The sequence below is a fragment of the Passer montanus genome, unplaced genomic scaffold (assembly GCF_014805655.1).
Source record: "Passer montanus isolate IOZ18808 unplaced genomic scaffold, ASM1480565v1 scaffold2, whole genome shotgun sequence".
Lineage (NCBI taxonomy): Eukaryota > Metazoa > Chordata > Aves > Passeriformes > Passeridae > Passer > Passer montanus.
This window is the reverse complement of record NW_024366591.1, coordinates 20632289-20641311: the sequence shown is the minus strand read 5'-3', so window position 1 is coordinate 20641311 and position 9023 is coordinate 20632289. Positions and strand designations below refer to the sequence as shown.

Below are 9023 nucleotides of genomic sequence, written 5' to 3'. Positions count from 1 at the left end.
CTGCACCACGAGGCGCTTGGATGTGGGAGTTGGTCCGTGCTCCACGAACACGCAGGCAGTTTAAACGAGATAGCGAAGAGTAGAAAGCACCTCGACACCTGCTAAAACCAAACTAAAACCAGCAGGAAAATTTTGTTTTTCAGACGAGCTCCCTGCGCACCTCGGGCGGGAGCCCCCGTCAGGGACTTGCATGTGCGGGGGACAGAGAGGGACCAGCTCAGCAGGGAAACACTGCCGGAGAGCGAGGGAAAGGAGCAACCCCGCGGCGCGGAAGGGGCTCCTCAGGGCAGCACGGGGGCTGGGGCAGTGTGGGCAGGGAGCGGAGGGCCCCGGAGAGCGCAGCCCCCTTCGCTCCGGCTATCCCGGGAGCGGGCAGGGATGCGCGGTGCGGCGCGCCCGCAGACCCTGCTCTCCCGCCTGGCGAGGCGGAATCACCCCTCCGACGGGGCTCCGCTCCTCCAAAACTATGTCATTAACATAAATCAAATAATGGCCGAGGGGGTGAGGGGGAGGGGGAAGAGGTACGCGACTGCTCATGTGTTAAATATAAGTCTCTGACTGTCCTGAACAAAGCGACCGTCCCCTTGGGAAGGGTGACGTCTCTCCAGTAACGTGATTGCTTCTTCGGAAGCAGAAACGTGTAAACGCTATAAAACGCGGTGGCGCGGCGGGCAGCTCAGAGCGTGCGGCGAGACGGAGCCCTCCTCTTCATCCTCCTCCTCCTCCTCACCCTCTGCCGCCGCCGCCGCCCCGGCAGCCACGCAGCGGAGCAGGGCTCACTCCCCCAGCACCGCTCCGCTCCGCGCCCGCCCGGCCAGACCCTCCGACGGACTCGCGGCCCCGTGAGTAACTTTCTCCCCGCCACAGCGGCAACTTCCAGCGCATGAGGAACGATGTCCCCGTCCCGTACCCTCGCTCCTCTTCGCCCCTCCCGGACCTGCAGGGAAGCTATCCCGGCCGTCGGGGAGCGGGGAGAGATTCTGAAAGCCCAAGGCAGCCGGGGCGGGACCCTCTCTTGTTACCGCTTAAGTCGCCGAGCCCCGGGCACCGCTGCCGCACAGGGCCGGGGTCGCCTTCGGTGATGCCAGCTCCCCCTGACCGCGGGCAGCTGCCCCGCCATCGCGACCCTGCTGGCCGCCGGCGTCTTTCGGGACAGGGACCGGGGTTGGGAGCGGGGCCGGGGCAGTCTCTCGGCGGCCCGAGGCGAAGTCCCGGTGCCCGCGGGTGCGGGCGGGCCGGGTCGGAGGGTGACGGCTGCGCTCTTCCCTCCGCAGGTGGCGGCCATGGAGCACCGCGGCGCCTCCCCGCTCCTGCTCGCCCTCGCCCTCCTCAGCGCCCTCTGCTGGCGGGCGCGGGCGCTGCCCCCGCGCGGCGCCGCCTTCCCTCCCGTCCCGCGGTAAGGCCGCGCTCCGCTCCGCGCTCCGAGCCGCGCTCCGCGCCCCGCTCCGCGCCCCTCCGCCCGCACGAACGGGGATGACCGAAGGGGCTGTGAGATGCGCCACTCCTCCCGAGGAACGCGCAGCGCGGCGCTTGCCGTCGGGTGCTTGCCCGGCGTCGGGCGGGGTCCCCGCGGCGAGGCTGCGGTCGGGCGGTGCCGCCGAACCCCGCCGGTGACAGCTCTGGGGACACGCAGGCACCTCCCGAGGCGGCTGCGGCCGCGCTGCCCCGCGGGCCGGGTCGCGGTGTGCGCGGGGGCGGAGGCGGTGTGGGTACCGTTTGTATTTAGGTAAGATGACATGAAGTGTAGAAGGACCAGTGAAAAACAGGCAAAAAAGCAGTGACTGACTTCCAAAAGGTGTGACTTGAGCTGGTTTGTTTTACCCAGCAACTTTGCACCTTTTTTTTTTTACCAGACAGAAGACTTACATGCATCAGACATACAAATAGTGCTATATGTGACTTTGAAATTGCAAGGGCTTAAGTCTATCTTAGTTTTAGTATGTGACTTTTGCATGTCTTCACACGCAGGGGTTTCCTACAATGATTTCCTTGTCTGCCACAGAATATCAGAGCAGCCAGAAGGAATGATGCCAAACCACTGCTATGCAGTCAGACTGCCCTTGATAAAATATGACACTTCATAAGAAACTGCAGTTTAAGAAAATGTGAAGTAACTGTACATCAGTTTATACAGAGCAATTGCCATGATATGTTTGAAGAGATTAAAAGATTTTTTGGCTTCTAACATGAGAGAATAAAAACATGTAGAGATACATGACTGCACTTTTTATTTAGTTTGAAGTTCTCGGTGTATTTGCTTTCTTTGGAGAAGGCCTAAGAACTGCTTCATTCTGCATTTCAATGCACATCTTAGTACTTAACTGGGAGGTAAGTACGTCACAGGAGCAGTTTTCACTTTGCTTGGGTGGAGGCTGCTAATTTCATCCACCATTTATACAAAATGCAGTTGTTAGGAAAAGCTTCACAGTTGTCACTTGTGCTGTGATTGTCATACATTATGCACTGGAATAAATTGCATTCAGTGACAACATTTATCTAGAAAATATAAATTTGAGAGAAGGATCTGTTATGTCAATTAATCTACAATTAAGCATGGATTTTACCTGAAAGTGATTTTTGAATTATCCAGATTTCATTTAAATGCCTTGCTGAAGAAAGTAGGTAGATGTGTACTTTGGCACAAACCAGAATGTTATCTCTGGTAGTGTCGCGTGTCCTCAACTAGCTGTACTTTACACGGTTTCTTTCTCCAACAGATTGGGAAACAGAATGCCTTTTGATGGAGCCAGTGAACCTGACCATGCCCGTGGGTCACTAAAGTCAGAATCAGATCTTTTGCAGAACACACTACCTGAAAATGAGAAATTCTATTTTGATCTGTCCAGAATTATTGATAGGTGAGTTTCTTTATTATCATAAATACAAAAGATGATGGATTACTTGATTTCTGCCAAAAACTCATTCACATTTTCAAACTGAGATTAGGAAAGGAAGACTCAGTTACGGAAGAAAATTCCATAGCCACTGCTTGCATAGTGGTAGCAGTAGGGATGTTGGCAGAAATGTTGATTGTATTGCCATTCTGGCATGATGAGAGCATTCACTTTCCAGGAAGGATATTGTGAAAATCTGAAAGTTATTTTATGAAACTAGTTCCCTTTAATATGTGCAATAGTTAAATTAAGGAAAGCAGTATGTTTGCAAAATGAACGCTATCAAAATTATATGAACCCAGGCTGTATTGTAGAGTTTATTTATTGTCCATTTCAGAAATGCAAGGCATGCTGATGGAATTTTCACCAGTGTCTACAGCCATCTTTTGGCTAAACTTGCTGTGAAGAGATACCTGCATTCGCTTATTAGAAAACGAGTTAGGTGAGGTGACACATTAGGTAGATTTTTTTTTTCCCTAGCTGGCTTTATTGGCAATTTTTTTTACCCTTTGCTATCCAAGGTCTCCTTCTTTTGATTTAGAGATACCGAAAGAGAAGCTTATATAATTATGGGGGAGCTAAAAAATCCTATAAAAGTATTTAGTGATATTACTAAATGAGTATGTTACTATTTAGTCCTGACACAGCTGTGAGAGGTAGAGCAACAGACACTGCACAAAGCCTGGATAATGTGTACTGGAAATATTATAATGGTTATTGTGCTGAATTGCTAATTGTTTTTTTTTGATGTGTTTACTAGCTTGGTGGATGAGTGGTGAAAGTAAATACAAAGTGATTGATTACTCAGTACTTAACAACAGGGAAATACACAATGAAACCGATAAATGATTGGTCTGTAGTGAAAATGTAAAGGTATCATTCTTTTCTGCTGTAGAACACATTGACAGGTGTTTGTGAGATCTGTATTGCAGCAGAATTCAAAAAAGAATGAGACATATTTATAGACTAGAGGTCTGGATGCAACTTCCAGACCAATACATCAATAAACTAATGGGCACAAGGTGCTGGGTAGGATCACTGTATACTTCCCTTGTTTTCAAATCCATAAACAGCAACTGTGAGCCACTGTGACAATACCACTGAGTGCCTACTTCATATGCTCAAAAGACGAGTAAAAATTAGGTCCTCTGTTTATGTCAGTGCTGCCTTTGTTCCAGAACATACAGTTCCAGTTTCTCATATGCTGTAAACTAACATAGACCATTTAAAATAGAACACCCTGACATGTCCCAAGATTGTGCATGAAGAAAAGACCTTCAGGTTTGGCTTTCACAGGGTGTGTTTTGTCTTCTGAAACCTTAGAACAAGAATTTATAGCTTTATGTGATGCTACACTCTAACTTTCCTCAGAGGGAGAGTCTATCTTCACTGAGTTCAATGTGAACAGTGATGAGGTCCTTTAAGAGCTTATTGCTTAAACCAGGTTGTACCTTGGCATTGTACTGAAATATATTCACACAAAATAGAGAAATTAGAATAAAGTCTGTTTATTAAAAGGTGCAACCTGGGGTATGAGAACAGGCAGGAATAGTGAAATTCACACTAAACCACTTGATCTTTCAGAGCTTCTGGGACAAGGACTTTAGAAATCATTGACTATGTATCCTAATTGCATAGTCCATGGCAAAACCGAGATGAGAAAACATTGGTGGAAGGTGTTCCCCAAAAGGCTGAATAACAATTTTTGGAATTTGATCCTTGTTATTAAAATACATAGTAAGCAGTGGAAGCAGTGGCTTTTTTTTCAGCTGAAGAAAGATCCGAAGTCATAGATGGAAATTAAAGCCGAATTGAAAATTTGATTTTATTAGGCTAATCAATATAATAAAGCTTATTTCAATCATTTAATGGTATTTTCTTTTAAACAGATGTAATCTGTTAACTTTTCCTTTGTAACTGTTGTATTGCCAGCTCCCAGGACAGTCCTGTCAAACGCCACTCTGATGCTGTCTTCACCGACAACTACAGCCGCTTTCGAAAGCAGATGGCTGTGAAGAAATACTTAAACTCAGTTTTAACTGGAAAAAGAAGGTACTACAAGAAAACACATATGTATTCGTTCCATACTTTTATGGTATCAAGACAGAAAATGTATACATCCATGTATGTATACAGAGAGGACAAACAAAAGGCAGTCAACATTAATGACTTGATAGCACAGTTTATAGCGTGGTTTTCAAATACAGACAACACTTTTTCCCTGGCTGGAACAGACACCAAAATCAGAATAGAAGAATAAAGAGGAAATGGCATCTGGCAATTTAAAAAATCTTCCAGCAGATTTTTAAATACTTTTTGTTTAGAAAAAATCTACTTAAGGAAAATACCCATGTAGCTATGGAACATGGACAACAATTTTATAAAGAAATATGTTGAAAATTTGCCTCTCTGTGAACGCACAAAATGAAAATTTAAAAATCCCTAAAGGACTATATGTCCTCATCAGTATAGGTGAGACATGCCAGCATACATTTTTGTAGGCCTTTTATTCTGTGTGTATGTTCACTCATTTAGACAACTGATTTTAAATATCATGTCTCAGTATTCATTAAACATGTTATTTCATATGTTCTGTAACACTATGGTTTAAGTATTAGAAAATGTGTAGAAGCTACAGTTAGAAGAAGACTTTGCTTTCTTTGCTTTTTCTTCTGAGATCAATAAAACTTATTTCTGATCCACAACAGCCAGGAAGAGCTAAATCCTGCTAAACTTCGAGATGAGGCAGAACTTCTTGAACCATCCTTTTCAGAAAACTACGATTCTGTAGATGAGCTGCTGAGCCACCTCCCACTGGTGAGATGCCAAGATTATCTTTTCTCTTGCTATCTGTTTCTTGACTTGACCCATAAAATGACATTAATTGTACATGGAGTGTGGTCTATCAGAAAATCAGGATACTCTAGGAAAGGGAGTCATGTTCCATGAAAAGCTTTATGTTTCTAATGTTTCTTCACTCATTGTGTCTGAATGAAGTAACAATTTTAATAAGAAGCGTTATGTTATCACATGATTGCTGCTATTGAAAATTCCTAATTAAATGGCACTGTTCATAATGTGCCTAATTCACTTGGGTGTTTCAACCAGTGAGCACTGCAGCATAAAACCAAAAGTGACTGATTTTTAATTACAAAGATCATTATTTCTTCAGAGAACAAACTTGAGGATATTTCTTTTAATTAAAAAAAAATGCTGCAGATTTTGTTTAACATCTTTTTAATTGGAAAGTTGTCCCTAGAACTAAGAGCATCAGCAAGAAGAACCTTTTGCATTAAGAAAGTACTTGACATGCAAATCTTGCAGTTACTGTTTTCTATTTAGCTGCTACTATTTTTTCTAAAATCATTCACAGTTATTTTCTTTTTAGTTTACTGAAACATAATCCCTTCTACATCAACACTTGTAGGAACAAAATATTGAAAGAGTAAGGTAGAAGCAGATTTGGCTTGGTATTGTTGAAAATGGATTATGAAATTGATGATTGGATAGTTTTTGGCATTCAACTGTGTCTCAAAAAGTAAGAAAAAAAGATTAAAAGGCTATTCTTTAAGATAAATTTTGGAGAAATGTCTTTTCTTCTATCATCCCAAACCACCCATCCCTCTGACCCAAAAAGATGTTGTTTCCTTGCAAGGCTGAAATAAAATAAGAAGATGTTATTTTCCTTTCCACAAATGTGGCAATTCCTCTAAAGTTCTTGAAGGTTAGAAAGAACATAAACTGCTTATGCATTGAGTAATTAAATAATTTTTAAGCAACATGATTCTGGAAAGAATTATCTTTCCAAACAAGATTAATGCAAGAAATATCTGCTCTTGGATTTTGCAGCTTCTCAAAGTTCTGGCATTAACAAAGGAAGAAATAGTAGTGGTGCAGCAGGTCGTAGATATCTTCTTGAAAACATTTTCAGTCCTTTCCATTTTTATTGACTTTACTGATGAGGCAGATCTGCCTGTAGGTGAATCAGTATTGACTCTTACTTGTCGTTTTACTGCAGTGCCCAGTTGCTAATGTAGTGTGGAAAGAGCAGCCTGAGTTTGTGTATCCATTTTAAGGATACAGGTTTTTTCAAAGTGAGCAATTCTGTGCTGTAGGCTACTCTGCAGTAATATTTTTAGTCCTTCAACCTTTCTTTTCTCATCCCACGGTCTTGTCTGAGTGTAATGCCCAGCAGACTCCTGTGAGCAGCCACATCTCAGCTTGTTAGTCCCAAGCGCAGCAATTGTTTTGTATCGAGTGTCACTCAATGCCTACTGTCTGCCCTCATACACCTCATGATGCAACTGCTTGCAAAAGTGACTTCTAAAGCACATCTCTCCTTTGCTTTTCAGGACCTCTGAAGGACACCTGGTAAAGTCTATGACAAGAACAAGCTATTTTTGAGTTCCACATAGTATTTCAAAGAGATGACTTTAGTCATCAAACCAGAACAAATATGTTGTGAAGTGAAAGTTGTGATATATTTGTTTCTTACGTAATAAAAGTTGATATTTACATTGTAAATATTACTCTAGCATTCTCTACTGAAAGCTGTACATATGGATGCCAGTTTAACTCATAAGAAGTGTGTGAGTCCATATGCTGTAAATCCTTTACTTCAATAAATTCATTTGAAAATGACTGTGCAGCTGAAAAGAGCCCATCATGACTAATTAATTGGCTTATTTTAGGTGTGGTCCAACTTCAAACAGACATGTGTAATGATAAGGAAACAATTCTAGATAGCCTCATAAAGGACATGTAACAACATGAGGGGAAGAATGTCCAAAGTGTGTAAAACTGCTTTACAAAGATCTCTGAAAGTTATTGCCATGAAATGCTTTTCTAGTAGTTTACCAAGCAAACAAACAACAAGAAAAAATTAATAAGAATTTTAAAAAAATTGACCTCCAGTAGTATCTTTACTTCTGGTTCACATTTTGAATATTTCACAGCATATAAATTATATTAAGACCAGAAATGTCTCCTTTATTTTCAGTTGTGTTTCAGATGCTCTGGGGCTGACAAAGCACTAAAAGAATGCAATCTTTTGACTTGTTTGATGCCTAAAGTCATCAGTTATTCTATATTTAATTGTCTGTAGCTTTGATGATTAAACTATTGCTTATATATAAAATAGACCTGAAGACAGTTCACTATTTTTTCAGAATGAATGTAATTTACAGAATATGCAGACAATAAATCATTTTATTATCATGGCAAGCTACTACTGGTTTGAATCAGTGCTACAGCTACCTGGAACAACAGACATTCCTATAACTGTCTATACTGTAGTAACAGGGGAAGATAATATTTTTAACTGATTTATGCTGTATTATTTTAGAAAGACAACTAAATGGACCTACCGTCCCCTTTTCTGTAGCTTTCTATTGTTGCAGATGACCATGGAACTGAAAATTTGCAGCTGTTTGAGTCACAGCACTGATGTAGAAAGTAGAAAAACTTATCAGACCTACTTACAAGCTCAATTTGGAATTTCAAGTATATTTATAAATCATACATATGCACACATAGACAGCGATAAAACTGATTTGCAAGTTTCACTTACAAGTTTACTGTTCTCATTTAGAAAGAAACTTCAAACATGAAAAAATCTGAGATTTATGGAGACTTGTTCTCATAAATATGTAGCCCACCGATTTGCAATTTTTTTTGAATATTGGCAACTGCATGTCAAAAGAAAACCAGCTTTCACAGACCAGGTGCTAATATTGCTATTTCTATCTAGCCTTGACAGAATCTATTTTAGCCTAAGCCAATGAGTGTTTCGCAAAAGTTATATTTTCACAAAAGACATAATTTTGAAGTCTGCTCTTGAAAAGTGGTTTTCCACCCCCAATTCCCATCATACTATGAACATCTGAAAGCAAAAACATCTTTGAAAATACTTGAAGGATACTAACAGACATGCTATAATACTTTTTTAGAAATTTTCCTCAGTGTAGTTTGAAACAATGTTAGTGTTTCTGTGAGATGCAATCATTTAAAAATAAGTGAAAAAAACCAACCAGAAACAAAGCTGCATATGGTCTTTATACACAGAATTCTTTTTAAATGTATGTAATTCACTCAATTTAAAGTAACAAACATTAGAGTAATCAAACTTTT

At 41.8% G+C, this 9023-nt stretch overlaps 1 protein-coding gene across 3 annotated transcripts; it reads left to right on the top strand.

The window, feature by feature from the left end:
* Positions 1 to 551: 551 nt before the first annotated feature.
* LOC120501468 (vasoactive intestinal peptide) lies at positions 552 to 8035 on the top strand. 3 transcript variants are annotated; one of them, XM_039707751.1, is made up of 7 exons: positions 552 to 842; positions 1275 to 1396; positions 2718 to 2858; positions 3232 to 3336; positions 4827 to 4946; positions 5603 to 5711; positions 7247 to 8035. In XM_039707751.1, exons 2-7 carry the CDS (start codon positions 1284 to 1286, stop codon positions 7253 to 7255), a joined length of 597 nt encoding a protein of 198 aa, XP_039563685.1. In that variant the 5' UTR covers positions 552 to 842; positions 1275 to 1283; the 3' UTR covers positions 7256 to 8035. The 3 variants fall into 3 exon arrangements, with proteins under 3 accessions (XP_039563685.1, XP_039563686.1, XP_039563684.1); XM_039707750.1 differs by lacking the exon at positions 552 to 842 and adding an exon at positions 866 to 1197 and having other exon boundaries at positions 1235 to 1396; XM_039707752.1 differs by lacking the exon at positions 3232 to 3336 and having other exon boundaries at positions 564 to 842.
* The last annotated feature ends 988 nt before the right edge of the window (positions 8036 to 9023 follow it).

What these genes read in the sequence shown, in the direction of transcription:
- LOC120501468 (XM_039707750.1), top strand. Translation starts at nt 884, where the DNA reads ATGAGGAACGATGTCCCCGTCCCGTACCCTCGCTCCTCTTCGCCCCTC. An exon ending in CCGGGGCAGTCTCTCGGCGG is followed by an intron (nt 1,198 to 1,234) that starts CCCGAGGCGAAG and finishes GGGTGCGGGCGG; the next exon opens with GCCGGGTCGGAGGGTGACGG. An exon ending in CTGTCCAGAATTATTGATAG is followed by an intron (nt 2,859 to 3,231) that starts GTGAGTTTCTTT and finishes TGTCCATTTCAG; the next exon opens with AAATGCAAGGCATGCTGATG.